The 16442-nt window shown below is 55.1% G+C and overlaps 1 protein-coding gene across 4 annotated transcripts in view; it reads right to left on the bottom strand.

Annotated features, from left to right (window-relative positions):
- SIM1 (SIM bHLH transcription factor 1) overlaps positions 1-13163 on the bottom strand; it is a 46589-nt gene extending 33426 nt beyond the window's left edge. Inside the window, exons 1-9 of one of the 4 annotated variants that reach the window (XM_040697741.2) lie at positions 12879-13163; positions 11886-12516; positions 3978-4060; positions 3211-3390; positions 2998-3106; positions 2820-2905; positions 1863-2062; positions 1647-1753; positions 836-983 (exon numbers count right to left, since the gene is read on the bottom strand). In XM_040697741.2, the coding sequence (XP_040553675.1) occupies positions 836-983; positions 1647-1753; positions 1863-2062; positions 2820-2905; positions 2998-3106; positions 3211-3390; positions 3978-4060; positions 11886-12060 (1088 nt within the window). In that variant the 5' untranslated portion in view covers positions 12061-12516; positions 12879-13163. Of the gene's footprint in view, positions 1-835; positions 984-1646; positions 1754-1862; positions 2063-2819; positions 2906-2997; positions 3107-3210; positions 3391-3977; positions 4061-4724; positions 5358-11885; positions 12517-12878 lie in introns of those variants that run through there. The other 3 variants (XM_004940356.5, XM_046939179.1, XM_004940357.5) reach the window with 3 other exon arrangements.
- Positions 13164-16442: the final 3279 nt, after the last annotated feature.

Genomic DNA, 16442 nt, shown 5'->3' with positions numbered 1-16442 from the left:
TCCTCGCGCAGGTGCTCAGACTTAACATAAAGAGCCGCTGCACTTCGGGGGGAGCGTCTTAAACTCGGCCACCAAACCGATCGCTACCTGTGCTGCGCGGACCCGAGAAAGGAGGCATCACTGTGCTGTCTCCGCCGCAGTTTTGGGAAGGTCCGGCCGCTCCGCTGGCGGTTGCGGCCAGAGGAGACGCTTCAGAGATAAGAGATCACCCGCCCCAGACCTTCGTGCCTCGATGCAAGCAGCACAGCAACCGGCGAGCCCCAAATACGAGGGGATGCATTGAGACAGGCAGTATCTAAGCAGTCCCTCTGTTTTTTTTTTTCTCCTCTTGATTCTATTTTATCTCGATTTTTGTTAAGTTTCGCTGACCCTTCTGGTCACCAACTTTCTTTGTGGTTCGCTGTAAGGATCGCTCTCCAAGAACAAAAAAGAAACCTCGGAGCTTTGATAGAGACTCTGGATGAAATTAAGAACTTCAAACCCCAGATTTTTGAAAAGAAAAACAGATGTCCTGTTTGTTGAGTATAAATAACTCCGTACGTGAAAACCTTTTTCTTTCTTTCTTTCTTTTTTTTTACGCTGCATTAAATTTTATTTAATGCAGGGTGTATTTAAACTGTTAAAAAAAAAAAAAGAGGGGGGGGGGGGAGGGAGCAGGAAAATATGCGGGTGCCAAACGTCTAAACCTCCGTTCTCGAAAGGAAAGAGTCGAGGAAAGCCTTCATGTAGATGTAAGCTACATCCTGCTCAGTGTGTGCCCTCCTCCCTCCACCCCAGCCGTCGGAGATCGGGGCCGGAGGCCGCGGCAGGTGCCCACCCCGCGGAGCGAACTTACGTAAGGACGTAGTTAACGCTGACGATGCAGTGCGGGCGTGACGAACGGCTGTTGTGCACGATGGTGGCATAGCTCTGCACCCACACCCAGCCGCCGTGCTTGGCCAGGAAGCGGTAGTACTTGGTGGTCACCTGGCCCTTCACCAGCACTGCGGGACAGAGCGGGGAGAGAAGGGCTCAGGAGGGCTGCGGAGCGCCGGGCGTGGCAAAGGGATGAGGAAAGGGTAGTCCCGGGCATCCCCTCCCCCCTTTCCAAAGGCTTTTTGGGGAGATCGAGGACAAACACAGCGGTTGGTGGGGGGGGGGGGGGGGGGGGGGGGGGGGGGGGGGGGGGGGGGGTGAACCCAACACCCAACCATATCGTCATCGAGATTGAATTCTCTCAATGTGGCTTTGGGTTTTTATCTCTTCTCTTGACGTTCCCCTTAAGGAAACTTACCGGAAATTAATATCCTTTTTATACATCTATCCATGTATTAACGTCATCGTGATATCAAAATAGAATAAAGAACTGCTCTCTGAAGTAGGCTCACCGCTGCAGCGAATTTAGCCACGCAGATATAATTTGTGAGACTCGATAGAAGGGGAACAAAAGTGTTTGAAATGCACTGGCACAGCCTTTTCGGAGCAAGAGAAAAGGCTTTTCCCTGAGCTGGATTCGAAGCGAACTGAGCGCCCAGGGTTTGCGCAGGGGTGCACCCGCCGCGGGTGCTGCCCGCTCTGCCCCCAGCCCAGAGGCGGACCCTAACACAGCCAAAGCCCTTTAGCGGAGAGAGAAGGCGAGGTGAGGTACTCTGAGCACAGATCCTTACACAAGTGATGCGCGCATCGCAGGTGGAAGGTGTCACAGCCGTGTACGTGATGGTAAAGGGTCTTCTCGATCAGGTCCTGGGGCTCGTACCCGGTGAGCTCGGCCACCCTACAAGGACACAGCAGCCAGAATCAGTCGGGAGGAGGATAGGAGGGGCCGGAGGGGGGGGGAGGGGGGAAAGGGGCGAGGAATCGATTGGAGGCAGCCTCAGCACTACCTGGAGTCTAGGAAGATGAGCTTCATGTCCAGGCTAGCCCGAAACATGAACATGTTGCTGTGCAGCTTGATCTCTGTCACTGCGCTGGGAGGCAACGAGTGGCCCACGGCGACCAAACCGACGTTTTGGTAGCAGCCGTCGAAAGGGGACATGTCCAGGCTGTACTGCCGGATCTTCAGGTAGCCGCTGCAGTGGATGACCTGCAGGGACACACGGCTGCTGGGCATGGGGGCTATGAACTTCGACGCTCCAGTCCTCACCCCCCACACCCACAGCCCAGTCTTTCTGCTTTCCCTTCAGTTGGGATGTGGGGTTTTTTTTTGTTTTTTTTCCACACGGAACTTCAGCTCTCATCTAAGGCCCGTTAAAGAAGTCAACAAGATCTTATTTTCTTTTTTTTCCCCACTGACTAAAGTGGTTTTTGGACCACCTCCTAACTACGCTTTTATGATTCTTCTCCAAAGGGAAGACGAGGAAGTGCCAAGGCAGTTACAGCTCTGTAATGAAGAGTGGATGCGTGTGAGAGAGTTTACATGTGTGCATGTGTCACATGGATAAGATGTATCTATTACACAGACAGAGCAGACACGATCCAGAATGCATCTTTAGGCATAGATTTTAGGTACGTTTCCTCCCTGCATATTGCTGCTGTGCACTTCCAACCTCAGTTGTCTATTTTAAGCATCTCTTCCTGGAGCTATTCCAACAGATTTCCTTATTCTGCGCTGCACCGTGTCACAACGTCTCCCGCTTCAAGGTCGGAGAGCAGTCTGGGCTGTGCCCGGCCCGGAGACCCTCTCAGAGCACTGGGAAACGGCCGAGCTCAGTGAGGAGCTGCCCCTGGGGCAAACGGCACTCAGTGTCACGTTAAAGAGTGCCGAGCCGGGCCAGCCCAGAGAGCTCAATCCGCGTCCACCCCGCGGTGTCGTGGCGGGGCTGTGTACCCCCAGCACCCACCTTGTAGCCCCCGCAGGTCAGCCCCGCGTTCCTCTTGGCCAGTACGCATTTCATCCGCAGGAAAAAGGACCGCTCGATCTCATACTCTGAGGAGAGGGGAGGCGGAGGGGAGGTGAGCGGCGAGGGAAGGGGTCCGCGTCCACGTGGGACGATGGGATGTAGGGGGGACACGCTTTACCCTGCACGAAGTGGGAGTGGTAGGGCTGGTGGGCTGTAAGCACCGCCGTCATCTCGTCGTGGTCGGCGGGGTGGATGTACTCGTAAATGCTGTTGCCGGTCAGCTCTACCTGTGAGAGAGGAGGAGGAGGAGGAAGGGAGGAAGAGGAGGAAGGGAAGCGTTCGTCACCGGTGCCCCCTCCGCAGACCCCTCCCGCGCCGGCCCCCAGCCTACCTGAGACAGGCCCAGGTGCACCGAGGCGGTCTCCGAGATGTACATGATCTTCCCATCCGGAGCCACCACGAATATGAAACCGTCCAGCGTCTGGGGAAAGGGTCGGCAGAGGGAGCAACAGACAGAGAGATGGACACAGACAGACCGACACATAAAGTACCGTCCTCCGGGGGTGTTATTCTAGACAAGACGTATTCCCTCTCAGGCTGCGATTATTCAGAAAGCTGGAAGGAAACGGAGCCCTGGGCAGGACTCCTCTATAACCGTGACCCCGCAGCCCGCAGAACTGCCGCTGATGACCAATGCCCACCCGAGAATTTCCGAGCACTGCCACCCCGTTTCTAACTCCCCGGGATGTTAGCCCCTGCTGAGCAAGCGAGGGGAATGTAAGCCTCCCCGCGGAGCGAATAAGGGCTGTGTGGGACGGGATGATTTGTCAAGCGCGTTTCAGAAGACGGAAATGGGGCTTCTGGGTGCGGAGGCAGCAGAAGAGACCCCAATCTATTAAGGATGTGTCACAACCCACGCAATCCCCCGCACACACACACACAAAGCATGGATACAGTAACTCTAATATTCCTTCCTCTACCTGAACTGCGTTTGTGCAGAGGAGTTCATCCATCCCTTCCCTCGCCTCCCACTTTTTTTTTTTTTTTTTTTGGTTAATTAAACACGCGAACCCTTAAAAATTAGTCACGGTGGCAACCGAAAGCTCAGAAGAGGGACTGGTTTCTTTAATCGTTAATACCGCGTTTCCAGAGCGGTACCTGCAAAAGATGCGATCCCAGCTCCCGTCCGACGTTATCCAGCGGGCTGGTGCGGCTGGAGTGGCCCCAGGCTTCTCCCAGTCCTGTTCGGTTAAGACACACACAAAAAGGAAAGTGAAGAGGTGGCAAACCCACTCCTGTTGGGCTGCTGGAGTGAACCTCTTCTATTTATTTATTTTTTATTATAATATTTTTGCTTAGACTCGCTTTAAAACAGGTATGCATACAACCGTCCAGAAACGAGGATGTGATTTCCTTGCACGGGAAAGCCTCTTTGGTGGATTTTTTTATTTTTTATTTTTTTATTTTTTTAGTTTAAATCTAACTCCTGTGGGAGATAAACACCTATTTTTGGTTAACGGGGAAGTTGGTTCCTAAGACCTGGGCGAAGCGGCGTGCCCGACAAAGCGGCCCCTCGGGGCGGCCCTTGGCTGCATGGAGCGCGTAAAGGAGTGCCCAGGGGCGTGTGCTGCCTCCCAGTCCCCCCCTCTCCCTCCCCGGCCTCAGGACGGACCTGACCTGTGCTTCAGACTCCGCTCGTTTTATGCGAAGTGAGAAGGAATAAGAGCCGCAGGAAAATTACTCGGCCGGAGTAAATCTATGTATAGGCAATGCTTTTTAACGATGCTGTTGCTGAAATCATTCCAAACGGGGCATTTAAAAACATTTTAAGCTTACGCCATTAAGTAAGGCTCAAGCAAGAAGGAAAAACGAACAGACAAACAAACAAAAACCCCCAAAACGTACAGAAATGCTGATTGACGGCCGGAGAAGGCAAGGTCTGCTCGGGAAGGCGAGCCCCCTTTCTCTGGGGATTTCCACGCAAAGCGGCAGCGGGCAGAGCGGGCATCCCTCGATATCGAGCGCCTTCACCTCGGCTCTACACCCGAGCGAGGCGAACGGAGAGGGCATCCCGAGCGGCCCCTTCCTCGCCCGCCTCCTCGCCGTTTCCCCCTTCTTAACCCACGGCCCTCAGAAGCCAGCAGCATCCCTGCGTCCTGGCCCCTGCCCGCTTCTACCCCGCGCCGAGTGCCAGCGGGAGATAGGATCCTTCCCTTTAACTCCTCCGCGTCAATTAACGGGGACCCGGTGATGTTGTCCCCAGCCCCCGGGCTCACCTCCCTCCCCCGAAATGCAGTCGCTCTGCCGCCCTCCCCAGCGGGGTTGCCCGGGGGCACATCTATCCCCCATTGGGGACCACCCTCCCCCCCCGAAGCCGGTCAGGAGCTGACACGTCTCTCACGGCTTCCAGGGAAAGGGAGAAGAGAAACCGCAGTATCTTTGCTTTCCCCACGCTCCGGGACGCCCTGTCGAGGCCGGTCCTTGAGAGCTTCCCCCACTGGAAGGGAAATCTGAATAACAGTTTCCCTGTTCTGGGCTAAAGCTGCGCTCTTCGCCTAGGATTTAAGTTGTTTATTAATCTGGCTTTACGGCTTCTAATTACTCTCCTTCTAAAAGGGAAAACAACCCGACCTCTGCGGGTTAATGAACAGCTCGTCGACATTACAGGTTAACTTCTTTCGGGAACGCCGTTCTTCACGGAGCACTGAGCCCTTCGTTACGCTTCGGGTGGAAATCTCACGCTGTTTGGCCGCGGCTGTTAATGTTTCATAATTAAACGTTTTCACTCGTCTACCTGAGCCGGCTTCTGGCAATGCTAACACTCGAGACGCTTCGCATTTCCCAGATGTTTCAGCACTTTCGAGCCGGAGACGACTTCTCTACACTGACAAGCGCAGACCGGCGGGCTCTCCCGACGCCCTCTAAATACTGCCTTTAGAGCTTCTAAGAGAAAACCCCTCCATCAATATTCCCCTTTTATTATTCCCCCCCCACCCCACCCCCCCTCCGTTCGCTTTAACATCCAGTTTCCTTTTATCGGGGGAGCGAACTGAGCTATCTTGCACTTGACCTACCGCAGAAAATTCCTCAAATCCTTTGATTGTCTATTTAAAACAAAACAAGGAAATCAGCTCTCCCTTTTGCTTCAGGATTACGCTGGAAACAAGATCTAAAGATTCTCTTGTGATTTGGAGAGCCAACGGAATAATGGCTTTGGAATAGAAACAAGCAGCTTTGTGCGGGAAAGGATAACTAAACCGTTTTTAGGCAAAGGATTTTCCCAGCTAAAGTGGCCGAAGACAAAGCAAAACATAATCTATTTTGGAAGATTTCCAAGATATGCCACATTAACCTTTGTAGATAAAAATTGCTTTCTCCCCTCCCCCGCCGGGGTCCGGTTTATCATATTTACATAAGTAGCCTTAGAAGCGATGTATCTATTATGGATCTAAGGAGCTCGCGAGCTCACATTTCATGTGGAAACAGAGGCGAAGTTTTACTGTTGCTTAATACTTGATGCACTGTCGAACCATTTCCATTTAAATACTCCCGACCCACGGATTACCTCAATGGACTGGCTGCACGGGCTTTGTAATTTCCTGAAAATGAGATTTCGATTTATAAAACAAGAAACCAATTAGTAACCAAATGAGGCGAAGTAGATCCACTAAAATTGACCTAATCCCACAGGCACCATTTAGGCCGGTTCTTGGCGAATGAATGATGAGCAATCGTGCAGCGCAAGCTCAAGGCATCATCCAGCTGTGTTATTGCAAGCAGCAAAAATAAATGGATCGAGCTTTTCTTTCGGAATGAGTTTTATACTCTCGACAAGATATAGATTATAGGCTCCTATCTAACAACCTCCTCCACTCGAGGAATTTTTTTTTTCCTGAGAAGGTAAACAATTCGACCTAGATGTCCTCCATTGGGGGGGGGGGGGGAAGGGGGGGGAGAAAGGAAAATAAATAAATAAATGAATAAATGTCAAAACAAAATAGCCGCGGCATTAGGGACAGGCTTTGCTCAGTTCTCTAACAACGCCCGTTACCGAACTGCACGCTCTGAGGCTGCGCTCAAACTGCGCTGGACGTGCGCTGGTGCAGTTCGGTCCGCGAGTGCTGAGTCATAGCTTTTTCAGCACTTCTCCACGGGAAATCGGAGTTTTCCCACGTTTAAAAGTGAGGGAAGTGGCAGAAAACGCCTCGCTCTCTTCGGTGGGAGGACGGCATCGGGCAGTCCGAGGGAAGCGCCTTCCTCCCACCGTGCGCATCCCGCCCAGCGCCGGGCACGCCGCCTCCCACGGACGGACCCACGGCCAACGCCGCAGCTCCGTGTCGCTGGGGCGCTGCCTCCCCGCCCCGCTGGGTCGCTCAGAGCCCTCATAGCAGCAGCCAATGAAGGCACCGGCTGGCATCGCGATATCGTTGCCGAACGCCCCTAAATCCCAAGCAAGAGGGACTGCGCTCAATCACTGCCAATTGGGCCGGGACTCAGAGGCAGAAGGCTCCGAGAGGCGCGGACAGCCCCGAAGATCTCGGGGTTCCCAGTTCCTCCGTGAGCATCCGCAGCGCAGCCCCGACCCCAACATCAACAGTCCTCTTTGTCTGTCCGTAGCGAAGGGGGGGTGGGGGGGAAGAAGGGGGATAGGGAGGAGGACAGGAGACGCGAGCTCTTATCTTCTTGGCGTTGATTTGCCAGCGTTTCCAAGTAGCTACCACCATTACCCCAACCTCAGCGCGATCCGAATTCAACGCGGAGGAAACAACGGCAGGGCCATCGGCCGCCCCCCTTCCAAAAGCACTCAGCGCAGAGCCCAACTCAAGCCTCACTCGGGGGGATCTGGGCTCGGGGTGGGGGGGGCCAGGGAGGCCGTCTGTGGCAGCGGGGAGACCTCGGGGCGCCCCGGCCGAGCGCAGCTCCTCCGCCTTTTGTCACAGCCTCCCTGCAAAGGCGGAGGGGCAGCGCGCAGCGAGGCTGCCTCGAGGAACGGTGTCGTTCAGCAGCCCTCGCTGTGCCACCGCCCAGCCGGGCCGATTTCTCACTTAATTTAACACGCGGTGGTTAATGATAACTCCAAATCTTTGCCAAATGAGGCTTCCGTGAGGGAGCGAGTCGCCGTCGGAGGGTTCAGACGGAACGGAAGCAGCGAAATTTAGGGAAGAAAAAAGAAAAGAAAAAAAAAAAAAGCTGCTCATGCCTGCGGATGCCATTAGCGGGGTTTCGTCAAGATTTATTATCTCGGTAAATCAGATGCGTTCGTTTGAAGCCGATAGAAGCGAGCGTCCCGCTTCCTTTAGAGAAATAATAGTAAGAGGGAGGCAGCGTTCTGCCGCCTGAACAAACGGCCCTGCCGGGGGAGCGGCCGTGGATGTAACACCGATTCGCCGCACTGGAGAGAAATCGCAGCGTTCTGGCACACACAGAGGGTAATGGAGCTGCCCTCCGAAATGCAAACAAAACGAAGCCGTGCCCATAGCGGAGGAAAAAAAAAAAAGAAAGAAAAAAAAAGAAAAAAAAAGGCAAATTTTCGAGCGCCACATCCATACTTCTGGGTTTTAGGGAAGACGCGAACTTCAAATATCGCTTTTTCCGACCAAACAGTGGAGGAAAGGGTTTACGCTGATCACACACAAGCTGCAAAGGTCCTTCAGCACTCACAAAGCCCTACGGAGGGAAGAGGGGTTTGTAAAGAAAATCTGACTGTATCCACCCGTTAAAGTGCCTTTGTCAGCTCTCACGCTAAGAGCTCAGCGCTGCACTTCACATGTGAAGTTCACATCAAAACTCGACTTAAGCACAGAGAGGTACCGCGCAGAGTAAACTGCGGCTTAAATGAGAAAAACTTCTGTACGAAAATCACCGCTGAAACCCAATGCTCAATCATTTCCCTTAGCAGCAAGAAAAACAGCATTAAATCACCTATCCACGTGGGAAACGGATTTTGTTTTCCTGCTTCCCTCCCGCTCTCCCCCCCCCCCCCCCCCCCCCCCCCCCCCCCCCAGTTTAAAATAAAACGAGATAAAGAGATTCACTATAGAAATGGTAGGCGAAAGTTTACGTAAACGCGGCCGCTGATTTTGGCTGGGAAAGCGAACGCCTCTGAGTGGGAGCGATCCGTCTTCATAGGACAGAAAGGCAAACAGTCCTTCCCTGCTCGTTCGGGTGAGAAGAGGACCCTGGAAATATTCCTTACTTAAATATATATGTATGCAGAGCCTCACCCTTCTTTTTTTTAATTATTTTTACCTTTTTTTTTTTTTTCTTTCCCTCCACCTTCACTGTTGGACGCCGGCACTGCTTATAGGAATCGCATCTTTAGGTAAAGAAAGTTATTTTCGCCCTCGGATTTATTTCCATCAGATTTTGATGCTACGTTCGTTGCCTTCACTGATACAATGAAATATCAGGGAATTTTTTTTCCCCGATGAACGTTAACACAGGACTGAATTTATTAGGAAGGTATTTATCTTTTTCTCATTCTCTCTCTCTCTTTTTTTTTCCCTTCAGTAATAATAATAAAGCTCTTTCCACCGTTCTCAGCTATCTAGCAGATCTTCTCCACATTATCTTTCCCAAAGCCGACCCCAAACAAACCGGCTCTCTCCTCCCGAGCCAGAGGAGTTTCAGCAGCCGGCCCGTGCCAGGCAGCAGCCAGGGGGGGTATTGCGTCTTTGCCAGTTTCCTCGGGGGGTTCGGGGCAGGGCAATGGGGCGCCGGGCCCGAGTCAGGTCCTGCACTCCTTAAACAGAATCGCGGAGCTGCAGCTGGAACTCCACACTGCGCTCCCTCAGAGCCGCGCTCACCCGGTGCCACCGCTTTGCATCACGCTTTCAGACAGTGAAACGGAAACCAAACGGTGCTCAGCGACTGCGTGGCTCCGCGGGCACGGCCCTGGCAGAAATCCCCTGTTTTCACAGTGACCCTGGCATCCACCCTCCTCCTCCCCGCATAGGAGCCCCTCAGATGTACAGACGCGCAGACGGACGCCCACCGATACTTCCTCCGCTGAGGAGCTTGTGTCGTTCTGTACATTTATTCCCACCGTTTCCAGTCAGGCCCCGTGCAGGGAAGCTCCGGGCGGGCCTCCGGGGAGCCGCACCGCTCGGCCGAGCCCGCTCACCTCCGCCCTCGGCCGGCTCTGGGCTGCGCCCCAGCGCTCGCAGCTCTGCCCTCCCCGGGAAAAACCACAGAACGTCCCCTGCCGCATCTATCGCCTTCCGCAGGTTCTGGCTGCCTCTGCGTGCCCAGACCGAGCGGGGAGGGAGGGCCTCCCACATACTGGCAAGTGCCCGCGGAACCGCTCCGACCCCCCAGCACGGACGGCACCGCGGGGCCACCCCCTCGGCGGCCGCTTCTTTCCGTTCGCAGCTCCCCCGTAGAGAGGCCGCGGAGGTCCCGCCGCCACTCTCCGCCTCCCGGCTCAAAGCCGCAGCTGCCGGCCCCGGCCCCGCACCCCCCGCCGCACGGCTCCCCGGGGCATTGAGGCATCCCGCGCTGCCGCCCGGGACGGGGCCCGGCCATTCTTCTCCGCCCGTGATTACTCGCAGCCTACAAGCAACACCATATGCTTCGTCTGATCAAACAGCCCCGCTGCATCGGCGGCGGTAATTGACGAGAGCCGCTCGGAATCACGCAGGAAGGCGGCCCGCTGAGACGGCGGGAGCTGACAGATCACCGCTAATAATCCTTTTAGGAACATCGCGGGCAGCGGAGTTGGCCATAGCTTTCTTTTTATAAAGTGTGCGCTGACAGTATTAAAGGACAGCTCAGTTTCCTTGCAGACAGATCGCATAGAACGGCAGCGTGGTTTCATGAGAGTTTTAACTTTTTCTTCCACACCCACCACCTCCCCCTCCCCTCTTTTCTTTTCAAAGGTTTCAGGTGTTACAACTCCCACTTATCCCATTCTTTGGTTCTAAGCTATTCAGAGATACCAAACGTTGCTTAAAGAAGCGGTTACAGGATACACTACGTTGGAAATGCCTGCTAAGGCTTTGGCTCTATGTACTCCCGCAGCGCTGGGGGGGCCGCCTCCAGGCCCGAGCGAATATTTACCTTTAAAAAGTCGAGTTAAGACCGCTCCTTCCCGCTCCGAATCGCGTTAAAAGCAAAACGAACAAACAGAACGAACCAGGACAGGCCCCGTGCCCGCTCTGGGATCGCGAAGCATTACCGGCAGACCCGAAGTAAATGCAAAGTCCGTATTATCGGGTTTCTGGGGTACCCATGCATTTCAACGAACGATTGATTTTGATTTTTAGGTAAATCATTAAAAAAAAAAAAAAGACCGGAGCCCTCAGTCTTCTTTCTCACTACCATCTCTTCCAGACAGAAAACATCTCAATCTAAATGAAAGCTTCGTGAATCGTTTCGAATTTGTTTTCCCTATGTCTCACAGAAGCGACAGACCGAGAGCAGAGCAGAACTTCATCCCGGCCCCTTAACGCGCGCTCTGCTCTCTCTGGAGCCCCTCCAGGCACCCCAAGAGACGGCTCAGCTGGGACTGAAGAGCCGGCTGTGCCCAGCGAGAGGCAAAGTGAAGCTCTCTGCAGGCCCTCCGCTCGCATCGTTAAGGGGCTTGGGTGCGTCTGAGTATAAGAATTCGATGAAAAACTCCCGAGGTCGATTAACGCCCTCAGACCTCCCCAGCGATCCTTAGGCCGGGACATAGCGGGGTTTATAATGCGACGCTTTGCGCTTGGCTTATACGCTGTGGGAGCGCGCCCTATACCTGCACACCGCACCTAAGGCTTTAGGACTTTGCATAGGCTTATGTAAATATTTACCCATATATTAGCTCCCCCACGTACAGCTATAAATGGGGGGGGGGGGATCGCCCCCATTTGCCTTGCGGCGATGCCCACCGCACGGACGGGAACAGAAAACCTCCCGTTGGCTCTGTGTTGACAGGAGCCCCTCAGCCCCCGGCAGAACTGTCCTACGAACTGAGCGACGACATTCACGGGAGGGAGAAGTAGCAGCAGAGCGCACCCGACCCCCAGAGCTCGGCCCAAGCGGCACCTGGATGGGAAGGGGAGCGCGGGGGAGAGCCGTCCCACCTACCTTCTGGGAAAACCACCCGCATCTTGAGGTAGCTGGTGGTGAGCCTGATTATGGATGCTTTGTCCAGCTGGGAGGTGATGGCCGAGGGCAGGGGCAGTAATTTAGCCAGTTCATAAAACTCGCTGTTTTCTTTCTCCCGCCTAGTCCGGGCAGCATTTTTGGACTTCTCTTTCATCGTGTTTTTTTCCCCCTTCCTTCCTACAGTTTAAGCTCCGGAGCTTCATCCAAAGGTGGGAGGGGAGCGCTCAGTTGCGGTTCATGTCCCGGAGCATCGGGCGGGAGAACGGCCGCCGCCCAGAGAAACCGTTGGGTGAAACGGAGCAAAGTGCCGAAGAGCAGAGCGGCGTTCTTCAAAAGAACGAATACGCTCTGAAAAGTCTCTCGGGGGGGGGAAAGGCATTTATCCAATGCAGCTCAGAGACTCCAAGCAACTGCAGGGGGGGGGGGGGGGGGAACAACAACAACAACACAGCTACAAGCCCGTGGCACGACGCCGCAGCCAAACGAGGTGTTTCGGGCCTCCGCTCCTACTCATCGCGGGCAGTGCCTCTCGAAGCGGGTCATGGTAATCCCGGTCCTCCCGCGATCCGCTGCCGGAACGGGGCCTCCGCGGGCGGCTTCGTAGGAGCCTCTGCGGGAAGAAGAGCGGTGGTGGTGGGTGAGCGCTCCGCTACTCAGCGCCGCGGCCTCCAGAAATCACACGAATCATTTTTAATGCCTAACCCGGGTGCCCTTCCCTGCTTTCGTTGTTTGTTTATTTCCCCGTTTTTCTGGTTGTTGTATTAATCCCGCTGCCCCCCTTCCGCCGTTCCCCTCCCGGTGCCGGGACTCACTGCCGACCGCAGCCCGGCACAGCGGTTTCCTCGTGCGTTTTTTCCAGCCAATTTCGGGGTTTGGCCGCTATTTCCTCCCACCCTCGGCGGGAGCACCCAGTCTCGCTCCTCGCTTCGCACCTCTTTGCGCTTCCCCGGAAGCCGGGCCCCCTGCACCTACCTGGCGTCCCCGCGCAGGGCAGTCCGCAGCGAGCCGTGCCAGGGTGCGGACCCCTCTTTAATTGGCTCATTAATAGCGGGGGCGCGGTCGGTGCCCGTCGCGGCTCCCCACGCCGGCGGGCAGCCGGGCGCTGCCGCCTCCCGCCCCTTTATCGGCTGCCCGGCTCTCCCTCTCACATACTGGGTGGGGGTGGGCTTAATGAAGAAGCCCTAATTGCGACTGAGAAATGCCCTAATAACTTCTTTTCCGGCTAAAAGCCTTTTAGCACAACTTCATTTCTCCCCCAGCCCCGGCCGAGCCCGCCCTTAATGCCACTCACGGACCCGCCCCGCCTCCCATTGGCTGCCGGCTCCCCTCTCCCTGACGACCATTGGTGAAGCGGCCGGTGACGTCACCCAGACGCCGACACACCCCCCTACTCCCCGTGCGCGCCCGCCCTCTGACCCCTCGGGGGCGCGCCCGGGGGAGGCGTGCGGGGACGCGCACCAACCTCCCCCCTCCTCTCCAACCCCCTCCTACGGAGTGTCCCTGGAGATTTTTTTAAAAAAAGGTGTTTTAGGGGATTCTCTGTGTTGTTATTATTGTATTTCGTGGGGTTATGAGATTTTCCTTCTAGACGGGTGAAAAAAAAACAACGCTCCATCCTAGAGAAAAAGAAAAAAAAAATAGTCTATCAGCACCAAACGCACCTCTCCTACCGCAGGAAACAGAACCGGACCGAGCGGTAATAGCGGCGCGGTGCGGGGAAGCGACCAGCAGCCGTTCCGGGTGTCCGCACGGCCCCGACGCACCGCTTGTCCCTTTGCAGGACCACCCCGCTGTGAAACAAACAGAGCGCAGGGCAGTTAGGGGAGGTGTGGATGCATTATAAAAAGTAATGGAAAGAGGAAAAAGAAGGGGGAAAAATGCGGCCCTCCTCTGCTCAAAGCTCTCTCTCTTGCGGGGAAGGTGGCACCGTGTTTTCCGAAGGCTTTTTGTGTGCTGCACCAGCAGGCGCAAAGCGGGCTTGGGGAGAAAGACAGCACCTTCCTGCCGGCTTCCATCGGAGGAAGCTGTCCTGCAAACAGCGCCGATAGCCCCGAGAGGTGTTCAGGCATCTGGGCAACAACCGGACTCACACCATCAGGTAGCGCACGGCTCGCTTGTCAACAGGAGCCGCGAAAATTATCCTTTATAACGCCCTTGGCTTAGGAAAAAAAAAAAATGAATAAACCAGAGGAACACAGTCCTGCCAATGGATAGCAGGGAAACGCAGGCAACCATTCCCGACCCCACGCTCCCGGAGCCGCGGGTTCGTAGCGGGGAAGGGCAGAGTGGCGGCGCCGCGGCTGTGCCGGCCCCGGAGCGGAGCGGTGGAGAGCGGTGGGACCGGGGAAAAAAGTGCCCGGGAGCCCCGGGGGACGCGGTCACATTGCGGCCCGGATCGGGATGGCGCACTGCTCGGGAACGGGGAGCCCGCTGCCTGAAGCACACACGTGTGCTCGGTCGGGGTGAGTTTATTCCCGGGCGAGCCTACGCGGGGAAATGGATAATATCGGAGAACCGAAGGAACAGGTATTGAAACTCGATGTGCTTTTAAAACGATCGTTATAAGCGGGCTGCCTGGAGGAGGGCTCGGTGAAACGAGGCATTTCGCAGCCAGGCTTGCAACTCCGTGCCGTGAAAAAACTTGCGTCGCCAGGCACAGCGCGCAGAGTGCATTGCACCGCGTGTGCGTGCGAGTGGGGAACGAGAGAGCTCCGCAAATCAAAGCGGGGAGGGGGGTGGAGGGGTGGAAGAAAAAGAAAAAGAAAAAGAAAAAAGAAAAAGAAAAAAGAAAAAGAAAGGAAGCTCCCCTGGGTCATTTCCCTAGAAGACAAGTCTGATCGAGTGGGGTTTTTGTTGTTGTTGTTGTTGTTGTTTCTCTGCACGCATCTTGGCGCGGTTTGATGCATTTATTTGTTTCTGACTTTGGACACCCTTGCTAATCCCTCTAAGGAATAAACTGGTCACCAATCCTTATGCGGGGAGATGGTTACCATGCCGAGGCATTGCCTAGGCGCTGGCGCCTTAAAAAGGTAAATTCTACCAATTAAACCAGACAGGGCGACCGCACGGCTGCTTAAAAATTACCGGCCTGGTGTGAGGTGCAGGCGGATTTTGAGACGACAAACCTCCCCCTGCGCTTCGTGTGGGCGAGAAAGCGGGATCCGACCTCGTACGGACCCGCACGGTGAGACAGAGTGCGTTCAACTTCACTGTCCTTACAGGAGCTGTTTCTTCTCCCTACGCGCAGCTGCGGGGATGCCGCTCCTTACGGCTGGGAGCATCCCGAAGTCTGCAAAGTCCGGCTGCGCGCCTCGAGGACCTGCTGAGCTGGGCTGGGAATTTCCATCCGTGCCCTCGTCCAGGCTGTGCCGACACACACACACACACACACGGCGAGCGCACTCTGAGACCATTCAGAGCCGATTAACAGGTTTTAACTGATGTAGATCTTAACCTCCGTGCTTCGAGACGCGCTCCAGGTACTTTATTCCCTAATGGTGTTGGGGTACTCGGGGAAGGAGGACGACGAGAAAGTGGATTCTGTAACAAAACTCGGGATATGGGGAACAGGCACTCGAATAAGCTGCCCTTGGAGATAAGCCATTTCCAATGCGTTTCTCAAAAAATAATAGAAGGAATACTGTAGAATTAGGGCAAACGAGCACCAGTGCGACCGGCAGTTATTTTCGGTAACTTATAAACAGTTGTAGGGTTTATAGCCGTGGGTGTTTCTAAGCGGTACTTTTAGGAGGCACTCTCCTGGACTGCGCAGTGCCCTCTCTTTCCTCGCTTTTGGCACAGACACCACGAGGTGACTTACACTCATTTTCTTTTCCATTGGTGTCAAAGGTCAGTACCTTCAGCCCTCTCCTTATTGCGTACACTCGTGACGATGGTCGGGAACCGAGCTGCCATACCGAGCTGCACTGTGCAGCAGCGAAGGAGAACATGAACTAAAGAAATGGGCGAGGGGGAGAAATCCACCTTGTCAGTAACAATTACCTACGGGTACTTCGTGCTTTTCCTTCTCTGTTCTCAAAGAACTGTGGTACAGTGAACAGCAGCGCCAGCCCCAGTGCCCGGATAGAGGCTGGGAAGGGTAAGGGACTGGAAACGAACTTTGAAGGAATCCCAAACTTTGCAGAATCGCAGAACATTCTGCTTTGGAAGGCGCCCACAAGGACCATCCAGTCCAACTTCATGCTTCGCACAGGACCACCCAAAAACCAGACCGTAATCACGCTGCACACAGCGTTCTCCGCCATCCCCCCGTCTCTTCAAAGACACACTGCTCGGCTCCCACATCCCTCTCTCCCGCACCACGGCGGATTTTCCCCTCCCGCCCCAGACAGCGGTGCCCTCACCTGAGCCGGCTTCCCGGGGCGGCCCCGCTCCCCCCCGCCGCCCTTGTTAAAGGGGCCGCCCCGTTTCTGCCGAGTTCCCCGGTGTCTCAGCAGTGGAGCCCGACGCCAACGGCCGCGGGCTCAGCCTGTCCCGAGAAACCCTTAGTGCACAATACACGCAGCATTTCAGATG

This window comes from Gallus gallus, chromosome 3 (assembly GCF_016699485.2).
Source record: "Gallus gallus isolate bGalGal1 chromosome 3, bGalGal1.mat.broiler.GRCg7b, whole genome shotgun sequence".
Classification (NCBI taxonomy): Eukaryota; Metazoa; Chordata; class Aves; order Galliformes; family Phasianidae; genus Gallus; species Gallus gallus.
This window is presented reverse-complemented; position numbering and strand designations above follow the sequence as displayed.